At 44.3% G+C, this 24,241-nt stretch overlaps 1 protein-coding gene across 2 annotated transcripts in view; it reads left to right on the forward strand.

Moving 5' to 3' along the window:
- LOC144799916 (short-chain dehydrogenase/reductase family 42E member 1-like) overlaps positions 1–1,306 on the forward strand; it is an 85,911-nt gene extending 84,605 nt beyond the window's left edge. For both annotated transcript variants that reach the window (XM_078671534.1, XM_078671535.1), the window contains one exon: positions 66–1,306. In XM_078671534.1, the coding sequence (XP_078527660.1) occupies positions 66–1,206 (1,141 nt within the window). In that variant the 3' untranslated portion in view covers positions 1,207–1,306. The remainder of the gene's footprint in view (positions 1–65) is intronic.
- Positions 1,307–24,241: the final 22,935 nt, after the last annotated feature.

The following is a 24,241-nucleotide window of genomic DNA, read 5'->3' on the forward strand; positions in this document are numbered from 1 at the left end:
AAATTTTGAAACTGTGTGAATCATTCCCTTATGCCGTTCACTGATGTTTAATCATTGTTTTGCAGGTTAGGTGTTGCTCTGAACAAAAAAGGCATTAATGTGATTCTTTTTGATATACGGAAACCAGTCCATTCATTGTCGGCGGGGATGACGTTTGTTGAAGGAGATGTTCGCTGCCTCGCGGATCTGGAGAAAGTACTCGCTGGTGTGAGCTGTGTGTTCCACTCTGCATCCTATGGGATGTCTGGAAGAGAGCAGTTCAACAGATGTCTGATAGAGGATGTGAATTTGAAAGGTACAGCAAATGTCATCCAATCTTGCATCCAACAAGGTGTTTCAAGGCTTGTCTACACGAGCACCTGCAATGTTGTATTTGGGGGTCAAGTTATATTAAATGGAGATGAATCTCTACCATACCTACCTCAGCACCTCCATCTAGACCACTACTCACGGACCAAGGCTTTAGCAGAGATGAACGTTCTTGAAGCAAACAACACTAAGCTCGAAGGACAGGTTGGTGTGTTACGCACATGTGCTCTTAGACCAGTAGGGATCTACGGGCCGGGGGAACAGAGGCATCTCCCAAGAGTAGTCAATTACCTTGAGAATGGACTCTTCAAGTTCGTGTATGGCGATCCGAGCAGCTTGGTAGAATTTGTTCATGTAGATAATCTAATTTCAGCTCATATTTTGGCCTCTGAGGCTCTAAAAGGAGAGAAAGACCATATAGCTGCTGGCCAATCATATTTCATTTCTGATTCTAGACCTGTGAACAGCTTTGAGTTTTTCCGACCATTTGTGGAAGGCCTTGGCTACACCGTCCCCACGTTACGTCTACCTATGTGTCTTGTCTATTTCTTTGCATACTTATCAGAAATTGTTCACTCTCTTGTGAGTCGTTTTTACAACTTTCAGCCACTTTTTACATGCACTGAGGTGTACAAAATGGGGGTCACCCATTACTTCAGCATGGAGAAAGCCAAAAAGGAACTAGGTTATCAAGCGCAAACTTATAGCCTTCATGAAGCAGTGGAATGCTTTAAACACCTTGGGCATGGGAGGAAGGAACCTGAAAATAACCAAAATAATGTGACCTGGAATAAAATATTTGTAGCGCTTTTAGCACTGATGCTCCTTGCTTGGCTTCTACAGCAGTCATTACCTAACTCTACTGCTAGTCCTCTAAACTATTTCGAAGTATTGTAACTTTTTCTAAGAGAGTGAAATGTGCCAGTTTCTTGAAATGGTCATCCTCTGTCTTGATGTAATGAATTATGATTATGGAAATTAAACGCTTGATTTTTAGCAACGAAAATTCAATATTTTCCAAAAGAAATGTTATTGGGGCCATTTTAGGCTCACACAATTTAGGATTCAGCAATACTTCCGATTATGAATTTAGGATTTGTTTGTGACTTTGTATTTCTTGTAACCTTTATAACATCTTGTCCTGTCTGACACTCTTATGATTGTCTGTTTTCCTGTGCTAAAATTGTGGGAAACAACCTTTACAACGCAACTTTTACAACGCAGTACCATTACAACGAAACTTTTACAACGCAAAAACTATTACAACGCATGTATTTACAACGCATGTTTTTACAACGCAGGTACCTTTACAACGCATACCATTACAACGTAAGTATTGGTAAGTATATAATTATATTTAAAATGTTATATGTTTGGGTTTTGTTAAGGAGTATTTTTAGGGTTCAGGGTCAGTTTTCAGTTTTTGGGTAAAGGGGTATTTTTAGGGTTCAGGGTCAGTTTTCAGTTTTTGGGTAAAGGGGTATTTTTAGGGTTCAGGGTCAGTTTTCAGTTTTTGGGTAAAAGGGTATTTTTAGGGTTCAGGGTCAGTTTTCAGTTTTTGGGTAAAGGGGTATTTTTAGGGTTCAGGGTCAGTTTTCAGTTTTTGGGTAAAGGGGTATTTTTAGGGTTCAGGGTCAGTTTTCAGTTTTTGGGTAAAGTGGTATTTTTAGTGTTCAGGGTTAGTTTTAGGTTTTTGGGTAAAGGGGTATTTTTAGGGTTCAGGGTCAGTTTTGGTTTTTTGGGTAAAGGGGTATTTTTAGGGTTCAGGGTCAGTTTTGGGTTTTTGGGTAAAGGGGTATTTTTAGGGTTCAGGGTCAGTTTTGGGTTTTTGGGGTAAAGGTGTACAGGATAAATTAAATTAAATTAAATAATTAAATTAAATTAAATAAAAAAAATAATTAAATTAAAGTAAATTAAATAATTAAATTAAATTAAAATTAATTAAATTAAATTAAATTAAATAATTAAATTGAATTAGAATAAATTAAATAAATTAAATTAAATTAATTAAAATAAAATAAATTAAATTAAATTAATTAATTTAATTAAATTACATTAAATTACATTGAAATTAATTAAATTAAAATAAATAATTAAATTAAATTAGAATAAATTAAATTAATTAAATTGAATTAATTAAATTAATTAATTAAATTAAATTACATTAAATTAAATTAAATTAATTATATTAAATTATTTAAATTAAATAAATTACATTAAATTACATTAAATTACATTAAATTAATTAAATTAAATTAAAATAAATTAATTATATTAAATTACATTAAATTACATAAATTAAATTAAATTATTTAAATTAAATAAATTACATTAAATTACATTAAATTAAATTAATTAAAATAAATTAAATTAAATTAAAATAATTAAATTAAATTAAATTAAATTAATTTTAATTAATTTATATTTCAAAAAATATTATATACTTACTAATACTTACATTGTAATGGTATGCGTTGTAAAGGTATCTGCGTTGTAAATACATGCGTTGTAATGGTACTTCGTTGTAATGGATCCTGCGTTGTAAAAAATGCGTGGTAAAGGTAGTCGTTGTAAAAGTATGCGTTGTAACGTCATTGTACATGGCGTTGTTGGGAGGTATTGTAAAGATTTTGTTGAATGGTGCTAAAACAATGTGGTAGGTATATCAGGTTCAAGTCACAAGATATAATCATTTTGTGAATTGCAGAGAAACATTTGACATCTTATGTTTGCTGAAGTGCTAGGGTTGGATTTATCTCCGGAACAAAATGTGCCTTCCTGGTCACTGTACTAGAACCTTCACATCAGCACCTTCTCCCAGTGCATCCCAGTATGGGGATCTAACGTCTGACCATGTTTGAGTTCATGAAAACCCCTTTGCAACTGTTTATGGTTGAGGATAAGATAATTGGACTTGGCAGTCCTATCTGGTTGTAAGTTGTTGTGAGTGATTTATTCCACAGAGCATGTAAACCTACTGACCCTTGACGCTGACAGGTAAGAGAAGGCCAAAGAAAATGTGGATATGTAGCATGATCAATGTTAGTTCCAGTCTAGGTCTGTAAAGCATATTGAAATACTACAACTTTTACAATTTAAAGAAACAAACTCTGATTTCTCTGACCCAAGCATATTATGTATACTATAGATAGGGTTCTGTAATCTCTGTATAAACGTCAGTCTTTAATTTCTTTATAACTGGAGACTTGTGATGCACCCAGTCACCGATTATAAAGAAAATAAGTCAGAAATCGAATAGTGTAAATTATTACAGTCAGGGCCATTGGAATTATGTGGAAAGGGAGGCCAAATTATGTGGCATGATTGACTAAATTAAGCAGTATGAAAAGAAAAGTTATGTGGTGTAATGTGGCACATTCTATGATAATATTTCTTCAATATTACATTTGTTTGTTGTCTCTGCATTGGTTACATCTCATTACAACCACTTCAACACCCAAATATAGCAATAAGCAACATTTGAGCTAGAAACAATCTTTTTGTTAAAATCTGCAGATTATACAGCAGATAATGGATTATATGGCAAACCACTATTATGTGAAAAACAGCACAATCGCGTTATTCTAGTGGAACGGATTAAAGTCGAGTTCTAAGGTCACAATGCCGGCTGCCAAAGCCAGCAGCCGAGGTGAAAGGTTAAGCCAGATCACAGAGAATAATTGGAGCATCTGTTTACAGCAAAGAAAGTGTCAAATTGCTTTTCTATCGTCTGATTTTTTTAAATAGCTCCAATGACAAGCAGAGACAATATGTTTATTTATTTATTATGTATATTTTTTGCACTCCTTAGATAGAGAAAAGCTAGAATCTTTCTGCATGTCTCTACACATTCCGAGCTAGTTCAGCTTTGTTTAGTTTTTTTGTTATTGACTTTTCTATTGATCTGTTTCTAACATCTATTTGCAACAAATATCTAACAGGTTTTGATGTGTTAAATTTTGCACTAAAGATTCTAATTTTATTCTTCATGCTTGCAAACATTACGTGCCAAGGTTTTATGTGGTTTGTGGGAAGTGGAATGGTGTGACCATGTATCATATGGAATAAAATACCCCCTGGCGTACATAATATGGATATATCAAGTAACCTCAGAGTTTCATAATCTTGTAAAGGAGCTCAGCCTTTGGACTTGTTTCTTTATAGGGCTATGGAACTCCTGGCGGCTTGCAATATCCTTATAATGTTCGCCAGGGGGTACTTTATCCCTTATATATTCTAGGCATCAGTAAAAAAAATTACAATATAAATGAGAAAATTGCAGTAATATATCCTGCTAAATACAGTCTGTAAAGATAGAAGTTACACGTTTTACAAACTGAAAACAACGTTTTTTAAAAAAAAGATAAACTATTATTTTTTTCTCCAGACAGTATTCAAATAGCCACATTTAAATGAGTCAGTAACAGAGTAATTGATCTTCAACAATGAAAAAAAACTGCTACATTAGTTTGAGGTAAAGCATCCCTCATGGTTCTACACTATTGTATTCTTGGTCGTCTGTGCTTTAGATGTTTCCACAGGCTAAATTTCCTTTAAGCAAAACATTTATTATAGTTCAACTTAATCATTAAACGTTTTCCTAAAAAGGACATTTGGACCTAACTTTGGGTTGCTTCTTAAGTCTGTACATAACGTCATTCAGCACAAAATCAGCTGGCTTCTCCTCATTGGTATGTACACTGGTGTAGGAACAGATTAAGTGGAAGTGCATTGAGAAGTCCATATTGCTATGTCTTTTAGGCATACTCGTGCTGGTCATATATTGTGCAATGTAGACAAAGCCAGAGCCAAATAGAGACAAGAAATAGGCCCCTGCACCAAAATAAAAATGGGCCCCATTAGTGAATTATATAGCTAAAATAGTGGGCCATGGCTGCAAATTGGGGCAGTTTTGAACTTGTAAAGACACGCTACATAAGTGTTTTTCAAGGTATGAGAGACTGCATGGATTTGGGCTTGCTGCAGGCAATGCTCGTAATTAATATCCTAGAAATAGAATACCCAGTCCAGCAGATCATACAGCAGGCCCACAAACAGCGGGGAAATATATCCCACGCATTGACCTGTCAGACCAGCCCAGCAGGCATTGTCTGTTTGCCCTATAGGCCAGTTTGAGCCTGAACAAAGCTTATATAGTAGGAAATGTACAGTAAAATTCTCTCCCCGAATGCCATATCAAAAAAGTGAAAAGTCAGAGATTGTGCATGCATCTGAATTTTCTCTAGAAATAAAGAGAATAAACTATTTTTTCTTTTTTTTTTTTTAAAAACCTTTATTATCGGAAAAGTCATACAAATACAGACCTACAACCCCACAGGGCCGGTCAGTAATAATCCGCAAAACAATCGAAAACAGTACAAGGCCCAACAACCCCTGAAATCAATCGCAATGTGTACACGTCAATAAACAGGGCCGGCGGCTGTAAGAGGATAATAAAAAGGTTTCACATTTTATATTTTAAACAAACAACAACACAGAAACAAAGTCCGAGGTAAGACTGTTATCGAAGTGACTATCTCCACCAGCAGGGGGGAAAGCCAGCCAATGAGGCTGGTCTAAAGAAGGATAAATCCTAAGGGGGAGGAAAGAAGGGCCAAGAGTGGACAAGCAGACTGTGTGTCATAGTAGAAGGATGCATGGAATGCGAGGTCACGGAGACAGAGGGATAGTAACGGAATCTACGGAGGGGGGGTACAAATCTCTCCTCGATACGCATTCCACTGACCCCACACCTTTCCCCATTTCCTAGGCCTACCATGGGCAGTATACACCGTTTTCTCCCTAAACATACACCAATCCATGCATTCCATCCATGCCGACGCCGAGGGCGCCCTCTGGGACCCCCACAATTGGGCTATGTCCCTTTTGGCGATCATGTTGCCGAGGGTGGCCCACCGAGTCTCTGCCACGTTATAATCATTGGGCTCCCAGACGTTCAGAAGGCACCTCCTAGCCTCCCGCATTAAAGACACACCCGTCACCTCTTCCATAATGTCATGCACGCTTCTCCAGTAAGACACCACATCCGGACACTCCCATATGATATGGAGAAAAGTAGCAAGCATACCACAGCCACGCCTGCACAACCCATCCAATGAATAACCCATCCTCATCAGGCGTGGACCCGTGACATAGACGCGGTGCAAAATCTTCAATTGCACTAGCCGTAGACGCGCCGGAATCGCCACTTCCTTTGGAGACGACACCGCGGCCTGTCAGTCTTCGTCATCCAACTCAAGCCCATCCGCGGTCCAGGCATTACGGAGCTGGACAAGGAGGTCAGAGCGGTCGTTAATAAGCTTCTTATATATAAGAGAGATGGTACTATCAGGGACATGTCCATCGAGCACCCTATCTTCCAGAGGGGAGGATTCCGGGACAACGGCACCAGCCGGAAATACAGAAGCAAATGCATGGCGAATTTGAAGATAGCGGTAGTATTCGCTATCACTCAGGCTGTATTCCCGCTGGAGTTCGGCAAAAGTCTTGATCCTGTCCTTGATCAGGAGGTCCCCCATTCGACAAATACCTATAAGGTCCCACTTGTCGAACCCCTTCGTCGGCCAGAGATTCCCCAGCCGTTCAGCCGCATAAAGCGGTGTTGCTCTAGTCAGCTTATCTGTCCATCCCGTGGCAGCCGTCGCACTAGTCCAAACTCGCACCGCGACCCCAGTAGGACCAGTAAGTGTCTTCCTAGCAGCTTTAGAGTAAAGCGCCCTATTGTAGTCGCCACCCGGTAGCTGCCATTTATCCATCTCGAACGCAGGGTTAGGGGTAGGACCATACATGGCATGGTTGATAGCACTCAACTGAGATACCCAGTAATAGCATTTGATGTCGGGCAGCGCTATACCGCCATCATACCAAGGCAGAGTCAGTTTCGAGAACGCAATACGAGGCCACCCGCCCCATACCAGTTGCCGTTGAAGACCCTCAACCTCATGGAAATAACTATCTGGGACCAGATCGAGTGTATTTTGAAGGGCATAAAGGAACCGGGGGAGAGACATCATCTTAAACAGGGCGGCTCTCCCCAAAGGGGACAGCGGCAAGCCACACCAACCCGCGACGTCCGACCGCAGCCGACGAAGTGGCGGCAGTAAATTCCTTTCATACCGCACCGCAGAGTCCAAGGAGATATAAATCCCTAAATATTTAAAGCCGTCACGTACTACAGGTATCGGGCAGACACGGGGCAGCAAGGGCATTTCTCCAGTGAGCGGATAAATACAGGACTTGGTCCAATTGATGGACAAGCCAGAGTTTCTCCCGAAGGAGCGCAACACGTCAAACAACACTCCCAGGGATTTACGAGGTGAGGTCAGGTACAACACGATATCATCCGCATACAATGAAACACGATCTTCATATCCCGGAGACCAACTAATGCCCTTAAGCGACGGCTCCCATCGGAGCCACGCGGCGAGGGGTTCAAGAGCAAGTGCGAAGAGCAACGGTGACAACGGGCAGCCCTGTCGCGTGCCTCTGCCAAGAACAAAGGACTCCGAGGCCCTGCCATTCACCACCACTTGAGCCAATGGTTGTGCATAGAGGAGCTGAACCCACCCGATGAAACGCGGGCCGAAACCGAACTTCGATAGAGCCGCCCATAGATACGACCACTCTATTGTGTCAAAGGCCATCGAGGCGTCCAAGGAAACCAAGATGGTCGGCTCACGAAGTGACCCCGCCCGCGCAAGAACGCCATTAAGACGGCGAAGGTTAAGCGCAGTATTACGGTGGGGGATAAATCCTGACTGGTCTGGATGTACTAAATTACCAATCACTGTAACTAGACGATTCGCCAATACTTTCGCCAGAACCTTAGGTTCAACATTCAGAAGCGAGATCGGTCTATACGACGAACACTGCTCACTGGGTTTCCCATCTTTATGAATTACCACAATGGACGCCAATCTCTGATCCCGGGGAAGGAGTCCGAGATCTCGCGATTCCAAGAACATGCGACGTAGATGCGGCGCCATCTTATCCGGGCACAGCTTATACAGCTCTACCGGAATACCATTCGGGCCAGTGGCCTTGCCTGAACGAAGGGAACGGATAGCAAGCGCTATTTCATCAGCGGAAAAGTCCGCCTCCATAAGCTCACGGTCGGACTCCGAGAGGCTAGGCAGCGCGATATCCCTCAGTAGCAAATGCGAGTCCTCCTCCGGCCTGTCCGAGACCGGCGCGTAAACCTTCCGGAAGTGCAGAGCAAAAACCGCGACTATCTCAACAGGGTCCACAACCCGCGAACCATCCACCCCTTCCACAACAGGCACAACCCTATTCAAACACTCTCTCCTGTCCAACCAAGCAATCAACTTCCCGGCCTTATCACCAACATCATACATCCGCCCCTGTTGCACACGATACATCATCCTGGCTGCATCCGTCACCAGAGCCCTGTAGTCAGCCTGTTTAAGGGCCAAAACATGCAACTTCTCAGGTGTAACCCCAGATCCCAAATCTTCCTCCAAAGATGTGATAACATTTTCAAGGCAAACAACCTCCTCATTCTTACTTTTCTTCGCGCTAGCAATCAAGGATAGGGCCTGACCCCGAATCACAGTTTTATAGGCCTCCCAGAGGGAAACGGAAGAGGACACCGATCCCACGTTCTCATTAAAATAGTGTTCCATGCATTGAACCACTGCAGCCCTAGTTTTGGGGCTGCGTAGGTGCCAGGGGTTGATCGGGCATCACGGCCCTCCGCTCCCAAGGACAAATCAATCCCAAGCCAAAGTGGAGAGTGATCCGAGATCCCCCTAGCCAAGTGACGCACTTCCGTTACGGAGACCATCTGTACCGCTGGCACCAGGATATAGTCAAGCCTCGAAAGACTACCATGCGCTCCCGAGTGAAAGGTGTACTGTGACTGTCCAGGGTGCAAGTGCCGCCAACTATCCACTAAACCCATCGCATCCAGAAAATCACCCAACCATGACTGCGATCTCAAGAGAGTTCTGGGGGGGTTACGATCATCATCACCACTAACCACCGAATTGAAGTCGCCACCATTATCAACATGCCTTCGGGGAAGCTCAAGACCACCCCACCTAAATCAGAAAAAGTAGTGGACTGTAGACCCGGTGGGACATAGACAGAGAGTATGGAAATCGTCTTCCCCTCCCATCGCCCCGTAATGGCCGCGTATCGGCCACGATCGTCAAGCACGACGTCATCTATCTCCAAGGGGAGGGAGGTACGAACCAAGACGCCCGCCCCCCTCGAACCCGTGGTGAAACCTGAGTGCGCCACCAGACGATACCCCCTCCTATTCAGCGCATGGCAAGTGTTCCCTATCAAATGAGTTTCTTGAAGCAACACAACATCGGGTGAAAGACGTTTCAAATATTGCAAAACTATCCCCCGCTTGATCCTATCACCCAGCCCGTTCACATTCCAACTCAACACCCTCAGCCCCCTACCCCCATTGCAGAAATGCACCCAGCATCCCCCCCCGCATAAGGACAGTCACAGCTAGCGAATCGTACATGGGAATGTAACCTCAGATTAAACAAAGAAACAGAAACCCCCCCGCCCCCAAAAGAGTACCCAACACACACCCCCCTACCCTGCACCCCTGCGTCGATCCAAAGAACCACCCCAACTTGCAGTGTGCCTGTCGCCCCATTAAACTAATCTACGAGAAGAGAGAAGAACCCCTTAGAGGAGGAAGAAACCCGAACCCTCCCACCCCCGGGTAGACAATATACATGCACTCAATAATAGTTAAACCGCTGCCATAAGTCTATATAGCCGGCCCTCCGGTGGGGACTCACTCCACCCGTTCCTCCAGGCCACCTTCAGCACCGCCGGAGTGTTCAGATCGGTCGCGCTGTGTCAGTAGAGTATCAAGCCAGTCACTAGCAACCTCCGGGCGATCAAAAAAGAAAGTGCGCTCCTCAAATTCGACCCTCAAGCGGGCCGGGAACAGCATAGCGTACTTTAGGCCCATATCTCGGAGGCGTCGTTTCACGCCTGTGAAGTTCATGCGTTGTTTTTGGACTGACTGTGTGAAGTCCGGGTAAAAACTGATGGATGCATTGTCAAATTTCGTGGGCCCACCAGTGCGCGATGCCTGGAGAATAGCGTCTCTGTCTCGAAAGTTGAAGATCCTGGCTATAATGGGCCGCGGCGTCGCTCCCAATTTAGGCTTACCACCTGGGACTCTGTGGGCACGCTCCACAGTGAAGAAGTTACTGAGGCCCTTAGGTGCCAAGTGGTTCAGCACGAGGTCCTCAACCAAAAGATCAGTAGACACTGCTTCAGAACTTTCCGGAACACCAATGATGGCGACGTTGTTTCGTCTGGCCCGGCTCTCATAATCATCCAGCCGACGAGCAAACAAGTCATTAAATTTCCGGAGATTGTGGACCTCAGTCTGAAGGTCCGAAACATCAGTAGTGAGACTTGCTGTTTTAATGTCCAGCGATTTTACCCGTTCATTAGTCTTTGCAAGATCCGTTCTGATGAGGTTAACCTCGATAGCTACAGTGTCTATCTTCGAGGCCAGTGTCTCGTACTGCTGGCCCATGGAGGTCTTTACACTGGCAATGGCGCCCATGACGTCTCGCAGCGTCAGGTCGTCTGTCGCAGGAAGGTCCTCTCCAGATTCACCCGGGGCTCTACCCAGCCCCCCAGGGGTGCCTTTCGGACGGGCGAAGCGATCAATGGTATTAGACTGAGTAGAACCCCCTCGGTTCGTGATCCTGGTGGCCCGCTTCTCGGTTTCAGGTCTACCCGACATGGCGGCCAAGGAGTCCCGGCAGACCTCTGGGAGGGTACGGCGAAGGCAACTCTCTAGAGATCTGCCGTGCACAGTTGAGAGACAGGAGATGCGCTGGGGGCGGGCTGCAAGGTGTGGGCCAGCAGGACTGGCAGACAGGAAGCCGCGGAGGACAGCGACCAAAAACGAAACCGAAAGTACCACGAGGGTTGCGATCAAGCCTCAGTGACCGTTGTTATTCAATTACCACTCGGGTAGTTCGGCAACTCGAGACCGTGGGCATCTGCCGGTGTAGGCCATAAAGTTCGAGATGCAGCAAGTCCGGTATCCGGTGGCCAAATCGAATTCCGAAAGACAATTTCGTATTAGCAGGGCTTCCGTCAGTCGAACCCGTCGTCTAAATCAGGATATTGAACAGGATAGCCGTAGGAGGTGGAAGGGGTCTCGGGAGCCCTGTGCTCACGCGCCCATCTTGGATCCGCGCGAAGCTCCTCCCCGAGAATAAACTATTTTGATCAGTGTTCTGTGACGGATTCCAAAGCATGTTTTGCATGCAGATGGTACTCCACACCCTGCAGTGCATTTGTACATCTCTAATAGGGCCCCCAGAAATAATTTTAGTCACAGTATTTTTGTTGAATATAAAAACGATCTTATTTATGTTTTATTTTGGTTCCAGCTTATGTAAGATAGCCACAGAGCACACATTGATGGCATTGTCTACACATGGTGATGTCATCATTGTGACATACCTTCTTTCTATTGGGTGATGTGACGGCCTTTCACCGATGGGCTTGATCTCCCTTTTTTGTATTCCCTGCATCTCAATGTAGCTTCATTTTTCTTCGGAGTTCCTTATGTATTCTCACCTACTCTTTGCAGTGATTTCTGAGGCAGAGTTTGAAGTTATCATAGAGTATATAATGTTATAACCTATGAGCCTTTTCTAAAATTTGGGAACTTCAAAATGGTTTCTTTCTGTGATAAGCCATTCCCCTCTTTGGTTGATCACAGATTTTAAAATATAGTGTTGTATGATTATTGCTGTATCTGTAAAGTTAGACTTTGGTAACAAAGGATGTAGACTTATCAGCCTGCTTTGAGTCTGGTTAACTTGCCCTTTGAGTCCGTCTGACTAGAGGTTAAGAAGCTAGACATATTTCTGTTGGGCACACTACCTGCATATGGGTGAAGCCGTGGATGACACCTGCCATCCTCCTCTTACTAAGAGATAGAACTGTAATGAGCAGTGCAGAAGCAGGAGAGAGGATTGAGAAAAAGTAGATCTTGTAAATGTGTGGTTGGATTTAAAAAAGGCGTTCATCCTCTACAGCCCAATCCTTTCTATTATATTGATATTGTAGGTTGGAGGCTTTATCCAAGCAGAGGATGATGACCATAAAATTATGGCAAAGCTATTTATTGTCAACAGTGCTTGCTAACAGATGTGCCTCACACTCCAACTATTACCATTGGACTTCAGGTCTACAATATTCAGATGTAATCTACATACATTTATTGAGAAGCTCCAAAGTGTACAATATTCAGTAGCCTTTCTGATGTGAATGGTGTAGCACCATGAACGGAATGCACCAACTGTCACGGTTCTACATTGACTTCCTTTGGAACCACAAATAACATGTAAGAAACAATCTACTGTGTTTAATGCCTATTATAGCTTGAAAAAGCATCTTGGTGTATGTGATGTTTACCTCCACATCATTATTCCTCGCTGAAATCTGCTATTGCCATAAGCAACTTACATTTATGCCAACTTCTTTGGTGGCTTTGTGTGGACTAGAATTCTGTGATTACACTAGTACAAGATCATATCTCCACTTACGTTCACCAAAGGATTACATTATTGTGTCAATTCAACTTGGAAGTCTTTGTTTTGTAAAATCACTGTTCTATGCTGCCTGTTACTTTAGTTCGTCTTTTTACTTTGTCATGGGCTGTTTGTCTCTTCATGGCTTTCTCTTCTCTTCCTAGGTTTGCACTCATATTTTCTCAACATATTACAGGTGCCATAAAACCGATAGTTCTGAGTTCAGTTCTGTTTTGTAGAATTAGCTGATGTGTCCATGTTTATGGGACCTCAGGGATCATGCCATCATTGGTTGGACTAGAAGAGTTTTTTGATGCAGTTCATAATGGGGATATATGGACGCTGGCACTGGCGTTTCCTGAATACGTTTGAATATCCATGACTATATTCCAATGTGTTGAGTATTTTCAACAGCGGTGGGTAATTTTTTTTTCTTTGTATGTCACCACACTTAAACAAACCAATTATGTTCTCTAACTTGATTAATACGCTCTTAATAACTGCTTCATAAAAGAAAAGGTACTGTGGTTGGATGGAATTTATCATCAATTTCTTTTCCTCTGTTCTGATTGTCTGCTGTTAAGGCAATAACCACAGTATGAACTGGAACCATACGTTTTATGCTTTGGCTCACATAAGTACTACACACAGCCACTTCTACAGGTCTGTGAACGAAACATATGTTCGCTTAATGTGATGATGTTAATTTACTAATAATTCTCATATTTAGGGTTAGTGCTTGCTAACAGGAAAAAAGGAACAGAATGAATTTGCTGTAATTTTACTCAACACAACAAAGCTATACTTGGCCACCGTGAAAATTTGACTGAACCTGTGACTGAACGTATTGTTATGAAACGCTTCACAAGCTAAGAAAATTTGTCGAGGTGTGGATCCTTGTTTACATGTTGGGCACTGGCTTCAGTACATGGAGCACTGCTATTGATATACCAAGCAACAGTTGTACCTGATTAATATTCTAACCAATGTATTGCTTTATTTTAGGGGATTAGAGATTTTATAAGTATGTGGCTATGGGTAACATTATAAATAAGTGTCATCAGATCAAATACAACCATACAATAAAGCTTATTTTCTGATGTGCTATCAGTGTTGTAAGTGATGTCATCTTTCTTTTGGAACATATGCTATCCTTGTGGAATGGAAATTGTTCACACTGATGAATTGCTTGTCTGTGGCCTCATGAGTTTTACACATCCCTCTAGATGTTTTTAATTATATTAGTTTGCTTTTCATTTACTGAGTCTTCATTGCAGCAAAGATGGTGCGGATGATTTTTAAAATCAGGAAGTGGGTCACAGCACTGGGTCGTAAGAAAGGCATAACATTTAGTTACATGTATTTTATAGTGCCACTGGTAGAATGTCACATTCTTCAACATTGACATTTCATAGATTCACATGTTTGAATCATTCTCTGTTATCAAGCCGTGAATCCCCAGTAACTTTACATAACAGTAAACAATATTAAAATGACCTGAGGCCCAACAATAGTGGGTCTTTAGTAGCACACCCACCTCATTGAAAACAACCCAAGGAGATGGAAGTGCTGAGCGCTCTACTAGCTCTACTAGCTCTAGATGGCATTATAACTCAGATCTACAGCAGATCTACAGCACATCATGTGTGAGGGAGTTCTTATGAGGAGCTCTGCTCTAACCTGTGTATGGCCTTATTCTGGTTACAGCTCAGCATCATTTTTGTCGTCCCTGGTTTTCAGCTAACCCTAAATTCAGTTTTCATCAAACTATGACTTCTTTTAGGGAATTTCTGAGATGTTTCTCTTCATTACTGGCCCAGGGGGCTTCTGCCTGCCAAACACTAACACTATGTTTGAAAAAGAGAAAAGATCTCTCTTCAGGTCTTGCTCAGATTGGAGAAAAATAAGGTCTAAGCTGATGATCCTCATGATCAGCATATTTGTCTGGACTCCATTCATTAAACGTTTTCCTGCAACATTTGCAAGGATTTGCCTTCTAAACCCCTTGAGAGAAAGGAAAGGAGGTTGGCACCACCTTTTAAATGGATGACCCCTCAAAAAAGGTTACACAAAATAGCAAGCATGTGAAGCTTTTCCCAATCGGAATTTTTCCTCACAACCCCCTCCACCCACATCCTCCATGGGAAAAAACGTCTTCCTGAGAAATTTCAGGTAAATAAATGGCTGATGATGTCCATACTGACATACCGTTGAAGTTGTCTACAACTAAGGTTTCAGTGTCGACTACGAAGATTCTCTCACTGATGACCACCCCGTCAATGGTTATGTTTCACTGTCAATGACCAAGAGGATCATGTTGATAACAGTTACATTGGCAAATACACCATCTACAGTTCCTGTGGTGACCATCACAACCTCATAAATGGCAACCTCCAGTTCAATAACCATCATCAGCTGTGACTACAGAAAGAAACACCTCAACCATACGTCTCCATCTACAAAAGAATGTCCTTTTCTGCCTTTCACTTTTCTGCATTCACTGTTGAAGGTTTCAGTGCATTTTCCAGTGCATATACTGGAGTTGGAGGCTGAGGTCAGTGACCAGGAGGACATGTCTAATACAACCTATAGTCCTGTGCTGTTAGATATGCACTTTGTATGGGAATAAGACTAGAAGACTTGTAAAGAGTACTACCAGCAGGAGCTTTAAGAGGAGCCTTGGACTTTTGCAGCAAAAGACAGAAAAAGAGGTGATGACCAGCAATAAAGTTTCAGCACACCTACAAAAATCCTCCTACAATGCAGATGTCACTGGTCTTCATGTCCACTCTTCAGCAAATGAAGGACACATTCGTGAGAATGTTTCCTTAGCAACTTCAACCTCAACCACCAAGGGGCCCACTACCTGGTCCGCTGATGCCATCATTTCCTCTCTGTTTACCATCATCTCCACTGCAACATCCTACTCAGCTTCAACTGGAGGTACCTCTTCTTATGCTTCCACCAGTTCCCACACCAGCCCTAGTTCCACACCCTGTCCCAGTGACACCTAGGGAGACGGAGAGGCTCAATCCACACTTTGGTGTTCTGCAGGTAACAAACGTTGCCCTCTAAGAATACTGTTTGTATAAAACTGTACTCACCCTTCTAGCCAAAACAATATGTGTACAATTCCTAACAAACACAGCTTAATCAGTTTACAGTGATTACTGCTGTTTTAGAGCACCATCTGTTCACTATATGATGTAGAATATCGCTTTTGCTTACACAAAATTGAGCTGGGCTAGATTGCTTAACACACAGGTCTGAGCATATATGAAAATGTTTTTAAGATTGCTATAGTGTGTGCACTAGTATTCCTAAGCCACCAACATTGTTGTTTTTGTTTATGATCAAGATCAATCCAGAAACAAACTTTGATTTACTGGTAAAAGTCAAATCCTTACTTATTTCACCAACTAGGAAAAGGTATGTATTGATGAACATTTTACTCTCCATGATATTAAAACGGTTCCAAGCCGAGACCAATCCCTGAAAGTAACTTTGGATCCTAATTCACCTCATCGGCAAATGGGAAATATGGTAGGTACTACCCTGGGTTCTCCACCTAGGAAGCAACTCTTCAACAGTGCACCAAGTGGGAGTGTTCTTTAACCAACGTAAGAGTGTCTTGTTCTCCAGAACGGCATCTGAGCCCACATTCCTCTTGTAGCACTCCTGGGAACTATGGAGAGCGGTCTAATTCTCTACTTTGCTTAGAAAGAATCATATCATCGATGTTGGCCCTGATGGAGAAATCAGTGAATAACTCTGATCATATTTTGGACTCACTCTTGTCCTTAACAAATTTCTAACTCAGGACAAGAAAACCTTAGTGGAAAAGGCCACCTCTTCCTTGGTCATTTCTTGTGAGTCTATGAGTGAGTCCTGGATCAAGGCTCTCCAAATTAGTCCTTCGTCAAGGAAATCTCACAGGTTGGGTGTGAGAGAGCGCAAACTGACCTAAATGTATGAGTGCATCACACTTACCTGTAGTAAGCACAAATCATGAGGAGAAATGCCATGAGTGCTAATAGTATCTGAAATTATATTCTAAATGTATAGCTAATATAGAGATTTAAGTAGAAGTGGAACTAATACAGAAATGTGTGACACTATATGATTTTATTAGATATGATTATTCCTGAACCCATGTCGTGTAGCTGTTAAAATGTAAGATGGTAGGTGGTTAAACGCAGAATGTGGTAGGCCTCAGGGCCAGAGCTGGAGGGAAAGGGAAGGTGTTTCTTTTCACGACACAGATTGTATTAATGTTTTGGTCATTGCATTAATGGGCCAGGATTTATAAAAATGTTTACTGAATAATAGAATAAGAGTCTTAACATGCTTTAATTACTGAAGAAGTTGAATGCTATAATCATTATGAGAAATATTGTAGGCCTGAAATGTTTTAACGTTGATTTACATGTACATGTCTGGGCTGAGAAATGTTGCAAGCCTTTTTGGAAGTCTATAAGAGTTGGGTTCTTGGCTGCAGATATCTGTCTGCAAAGGAAAAGGGGGGATCCAATTATAAATGAATGAATAGAGGTCTGTTCAGTAGACGGCCCAGACATGGAGGAGGGTTCCGGAATGTTTGAGGGGTATCAGCGGGCCGGAGAAGAGTCTGAGAAGCAAGGTCAACTCTAACGTACGAGGCCCAATACAAAGCATCATGGAAAAAGCCAGAAGCTACACCACGTGAGGGGCGTCTCGAGAGGGGCGTCTCAAATGTTGTTGACTGTTTTGTATTAGGGACAGCACCCCTGGGTGGAGTTAGAGCAGATACCTGAGGACCCTTTAGAGAGCGGATGGGTAGGCAGAGAGGGGTCATGACTGGAGAACTATAGGTTTTCACCAAGAGACTTAGAGTGAGTGACTTCCCTTGGGGGTCATTCACTGCTGACATCTTTGTTAGGTTGGGGCTTGGTTAAGTAGGGATACCATCTAGAGCAGGGTAGGGACAGCCTAACCTGTGCGTTTTCCTCCAACTTAAATGAAGGAGAGATATGCGTCAATGCTGATAGCATTATTATTCTTAGAACTTGTGTTAGTGATTTCCGTTGCTCGTCTGAGGGCTTTCCGAGAGCACATGTATGTAATTGGACCTGTGTATCTCGTGAATCTCATTCTGAGATGCCTGTATTTGCAGCTTATCATTTCCTTACAATAAACTTTTGAAAGCTAGAAGTTGTTTGTGATCTTTGGGAGCAGAGTCCTTTATTGGGTGAACTAACTTGGAAATGGATGTACTTCGACCTTAAAGACAGGCAACAAAGGTTCAGTCGACCAGATCGAGGTTTAGATCAATAGTGCTAAGGTATCGATCAAAATCTCGCCCTTCCAGTTGGTAGCTATAGAGGATGGTTGCCTTCTTGAGGACGGTAACCTAGGCCAGGTTAGCTTACCCCAAGGCCCCTAGAAATCGATGATCGGAAGAACAGCCCGCCGAAGAAGATCCGGATGACGTGAGACAGAAAAAGCAGCAGTATCGGTCGAGAGTGAGTATAAAGGGTTATGCGTGTTAGATTGCGGTGTTTTGTATTGTATCTATGTTGTAATGTCTGGCGGAGTTGAATGCCTGTAGAGTGACTGGGGAACAGGTTGTGAGCGCGCGCAACCGGTGGAAATCTTAAGTTCAAGGAGAGCTTAAGTGGTTCGGGTGTATCGGACACCCAGAGTAATTGTCAACTGTGAAGGGGGTCATGAGGTACCATTGATCACCCGAAAGACCGAGATAGGGGGACCGTAAGAGTGAGTGCGTGAGTAACGGACGCTGGTCGGAAGTTACTGTGTGTGTAAGCAACCTATCAGAGAGACGATAGACATTTCGTCAGTTGTGTTGACAATTACAGATAGACTGTGGACGTACAGTCGAGAGAAGTGACCGCTTGGTCGGAAGTAGTCATTTTTCGGTGTATGAATGGGACGCATGCATAACCGGGAGACGAGTTGAGAAAGGAGGGGTGCTGCTGCGAAGCGGAGAAAAGTGACGTCAGAAAGTGTCGCGACGTGATTGGCCGACCGGAGAAAGACCGCGCTGTGATAGGCCAGCTAGCAAAGACGTCAGACAGGGTCGCGACGTGATTGGCCGACCGGAGAAAGACCGCGCTGCGATAGGCCAAGTCAGCAAAGCCGCGACAGGATTGGTGGATTGTCATCAGGAAGTAAACAGAGTAGCGAGGCTGGATATTGTGCGCATAATTATGAAGTGTTTTAAATGGTTGAAAGCGGTGTTTAAAAAAGAGAAGCGGGGATCGTATGAAGGGGAAGAAGCCCCGCCGGAGGGTACGCCAGCTCGTTACATGGCAGTGAATGTTGGGTTGCATACGATCCTCTGGATATCAGAGTGGAGTAAGATTACGGAAGGAAATGAGGAACTGACGTTCCCGAAGTACGGGACGTTCAGATTAGAGGTGTTACATCGATTAAAATCAGTCATGACCTCAATAAGACCCTTGCCTAGACCGACCCAGTTTGAAGCCCTTGAAGCATGGATTAGGGCAGCGCATGAAAAGAATATGAACAGACGACAAGAAAGGGTGAAACGCTCGGTAAGGGCAGTGCAGGATGCCAGGTGGGATGCGGATGCTAAAAGATGGAGAGTGCATAACCTGGAAGTAAATAAACTGTACCCAGTGTTAGAGGTGCCCGTAAATAAAAGCCCCCTAGAAGAAGATGATGAGAGCGAAACAGAGGACAGCCTGATAAACAGATTATTGACAGACAGGCCACCCCCGTATAATAGAGCAGGGGGAGAGGTCGAGCATACAGAAGGAGAAAAGGGGGGCAATGCAGGAGAGCATAGACCGCTTCCCAGTTCAGAGTGGGATCCTGAGGCAAAGAAAGAGCTGTCCCAGCCTAGTCAGGTGCAACAGGTAGTTGGGAGGTTTGTGGTACAAAGAGCGCCGGAAACGGAGAGAGCCACATCCTACACATTACCAGATGCACTACAGGTACCTGTTACCATAGGTCCTATAATATCGATATATGACCAAGAGAGAGCAAGAGGGGAAGAACGGGTACGGAAGGACAGAGAAAGAGCAGAGACGGCAAGGAGGAGCGATACGATCAATTCCCCAAGTCAGATGCCGATACCGAGAGAGTGGAGCACCCCGATGCACACAGCAGGGGACCCAGGAGGAGATCCTGGGGGCCCTAGATGGCCAGTGGATCTGAGGGGATCTGGACGAAAATCCTTTCAAGAGCTAAATGAGTACATGAAGCAGTGGGATGAGGCAGTGAAGGCTCAAAAGAACATCATAGCTGCGGAAGCTGAAAGGGAAAGTCAGGACAGCCGAGCACGGACTCACTGCGGGGCTGGGGAGAGTAGCCCGGAGTGGGACTGTAGAGAGAGAGATAGTAGGGGAGTCACCCATTGGGCCCGGAGTGGAGATAGAACAGACCTGGAAAACGGGGGTCCCGGGAGTGAAGGGGTGGCGCGCCCAATACTCAGTGAAGGGGAGAGGAGAGCACAAGAGTACAGAAACAGCTTTAAGTGTCCACACTGTGTGCCTGGCACCAGAGAACTGAATGGGAGTTGTGAGAGGTCGCACCATAGTCCCTGTGATGACGGAAATGAGCGCAGCCCAGGGAATATGGGGAACCAGGAAGGATCGTATCGGATACTGAGCGATACGAGGCAAAGGGAGAGTAGCGACCAGAGGGAAAATAACAGAGAGGTGTACGGTGAGAGGAGAGAAGAAGAAGAGAGTGGGCAGAGCAAGAGTAGGGGTAACAGGCCCGTGTTCCATCACCTTCCAAGATCGGATGGCCGAGCATGGGACCTGGAGAGATGGGAGCAAGGGAGGGCACCCATTAACTCTCCCGAGCCCAAACGCAGAGCTCGAAGTTGGGATGGTAGGGAGACCAGTGAGCCCCCTTCGAAAGACATATTGCGAGCTGAGATAAAAGCCAAGAGACTTGATGTCGCCAGCTTAAGGTCAGACCTGGATGACATGGTAGATGGTACCCTGCCTTTAGAAAGAATGGAAATGTATGAGCAGGATGAAATACTGTATATGGCAAAGGACATCACTCGAAAGGCGAGAGCAGTCCATGAGAAGTTAGTCGAACTAGCAGGCAAATATATGGTGGATCTGTCAAGAACCAAAGCATTACAGGGTAACCACAGGCTACATTACACAGATCGAGACCTAGATGAGAGGAGAACGATTGGGCTGAAAACGCACATAAGGGAACTGATCGCTGGAATAAGGACATGGAGGGCATTAGATAAGTGGGAAGAGAGGTGGTCCAAGAAAGGGACCGGCAGGAGAAGCACGCTTGGTATGACACCAGGACTGCAGGGAATAGAAGCATACCCTTTGCGGGAAGTCGCAAATGGGAACTATGTGCATGTCCCTTGGAGTAGGGGAGATTTAGCTGCTTTTACCACCTCCTTCCCCAAATTGCGGGAAAACCCCGTGGAGTGGTACAAGCAAGTCGAGAGGTTTGTAAAAATCTCAAAGGTCCTATGGATAGATCTGAACACGCTGTTTGACATTGTAGTACCAGGAGATCTGTGGACAGCATGCAAGGTTAGCGCTGAGTGGCCCACAACGGAGCCAGAGAGAGATGCTAAGACTAATGGGCCGTCCGAGATTGTGATGGCAAAATTCGAGAGAGTGATGACTTGGCTGAAAGAGAAAGTGCCAATGCAAGACATAGATTGGGTCAGAATAGACCGAACCAGACAGGAACCCAAAGAGACAGTCCACGAATATTACGAGAGATTGCTGAAGGCGTTTAAACAGTATAGCGGCTTGGATGTAATGGATCCAAAGGACATAGGGCAATTTTTGTCCAAGTTTGTCCTGGGACTGAGACCGGATATTAGTTTAATGATTCAGCAACACTCGATTTGTTGGCAAAGTAAACCCCTAGACGAAATACTGAGATATGCCAGGTACTGCTGTGATGAGATAGACTCCAAGGCTAAGAAACTAAAAGAAAAGTTGATGGTGGTACAGATGCAGGCAGCAGGAAAGGGGGGACCGCAGCAACAGCAGCAAGGAACAGGTACAGGAGGAAAGAAGCAGTACAGTCAGAACAAGGGCAATGAGGAGAGTTCTACCTTTAGACCCAGAATAGACATAGCTGCCTTGAAGAAAACGACTAGGTGCCACCAGTGTAACGAGGTGGGGCATTGGAAACGCGAGTGTCCCTACAATGTAGAGATAGGAGAACAAGAGATAGAGGAGGAAGAGGTCCAGAGCGCACCTACAAGAGGGGTGACGCCATACCAAGGAAAGGTGCTCAAAGGGGGGGGGGCTCCTCCCCGAGCCCAGTTCCCGCAGCCTCCTCGAGTAGGGACTGTGGGTAAGACCTATAGACAAATGCCCCTGTTTGTGGAAGGTGAAGAGTGCTATTATGTGGACCCATTAACCGGACAAAGAGTGGAAAGAGAAGACTGCACCCGTGGGGCAGCCTTAGAGGTGGACCAGAGGGGACCCTATGTCGAAGCAGAAGTAGCAGGGTGCCCTACGACATTTCTGGTGGACACAGGAGCCACTAGGTCCACGATCAGATCAGCTGCAGTTCCAGACCTGCCCATGTCTGGAGAGACCATACAAGTGGTAGGGGTCGCAAATAGGAGAATAACCAGCCAATTGACAGAACCGGTGCAGGTGAAAATAGGGAAGTACAGCGATGAGCACCAATTTGTGGTTTGCGATTCAAGCCCTGTGTGTCTGCTAGGGAGAGACCTGTTGTGTAAATTGAATTGTACTATATATTGTACACCTCAGGGAGTGGAGGTATTGACCAATGATGATGACGCAGATTTCAAAGTTGCAAACTCAAGAATATGCGTGGAGCTGTACCCTACTTTGACAGTAGATGAGCTCCCCTGGGACTTGAGAGAGACAGTGGCACCAGAAGTATGGGATTTCACTGGGGAAGAGATAGGTTTGGTCAAAGGGGTGGACCCAGTGAAAATTGTAGTGAAACCGCATGCTGAGTTCCCAAGAACACCCCAATATAAATTGACTCCAGAAACAATTGCAGGCATAAAACCCGTGATCGAGTCCATGATTAAACAGGGAATACTGAAAGAAATCGTGGGTAGTCCATGCAACTCCCCGATTATGGGTCTGCAGAAACCAAATGGGAAATTTCGGATAGTGCAGGACCTTCGAAAGATTAATAACATAGTCGTTTCGTGTTGTCCAGTGGTACCGAATCCATCAGTGATACTGTTTCAGATTCCATTCCAAGCAGAGTGGTTCACAGTGATCGATCTTTGTCAGGCTTTCTTTTCGATCCCTCTGGACGAAGAAAGCCATTTTCTTTTCGCATTTAAGCTGGAAAATCGCGTCCTAACATGGTGTCGTATCCCTCAGGGGTATACAGAGAGTCCATCGATCTTTAACCAGCTTTTGAAGAAAAATCTTGAAAGTCTAGTGCTGCCCCAGAAGTCAGTTCTGGTCCAGTACATAGACGACCTCCTCGTGGCGTCAGAAACAGAAGAAGCTTGCAGGGAGGACTCCATTGCTTTGTTAAATCACCTAGCTGCCAATGGGCACAAGGTGTCCCCGGGAAAATTGCAGTACTGCCTGACAGAAGTGCAGTACTTAGGACACAGAATAGAGAAAGGCAAACGAAAGGTGTCACCAGACAGGATAGAGGCGATCATGAAAATGAATGCGCCTAAGACACAGAGAGAGGTCAGGATGTTCCTAGGGATGGTGGGTTATTGCCGACAGTGGATCGTGAACTTTTCACTGAAAGCAAAGCCCTTGCAAAAACTGACGCACAAGGAGGTGAGCGATCCGGTACCATGGGACAAAGACTGTTTGATGGCATTCTTACAGCTGCGAGAGGACCTGTGTCGTGCTCCGGCATTGGGAATGCCTGATTACAATAAACAATTTTTTCTTTACTGTTGTGAGAGAGAGGGTTGTGCGTTGTCTGTGTTAGTCCAAATCCATGGGAATGCCCGTAGACCAGTTGCTTATTTCTCGGCTACTTTAGACCCAGTAGCCGCAGCGTTGCCCGGATGTCTCAAATCCGTTGCTGCAACGGGTGTCAGCATTGAAAGATGTGAAAATATCGTCATGGGGCACCCGTTAGAGGTGTGCGTGCCCCATTCTGTTGAACTGTTGATGACCAGGACCAAAACACAGCATCTGACCAACAGCAGGCTCACGCGATATGAGCAAGTTATTCTTGCTGCAGAGAATGTGACCCTCAAGAGATGCTCTGTTTTGAACCCTGCCACTTTGATGCCACTTCCAAATGATATCGAGGATGATGATGAATGTACAGACCATGACTGCCTCGATGTGACTGAACTATGCACCAAACCCAGACCCGACATCGTAGATGAGCCACTGACCGACCCAGACGAA

The sequence above is a fragment of the Lissotriton helveticus genome, chromosome 12 (genome assembly GCF_964261635.1).
Source record: "Lissotriton helveticus chromosome 12, aLisHel1.1, whole genome shotgun sequence".
NCBI lineage: Eukaryota > Metazoa > Chordata > Amphibia > Caudata > Salamandridae > Lissotriton > Lissotriton helveticus.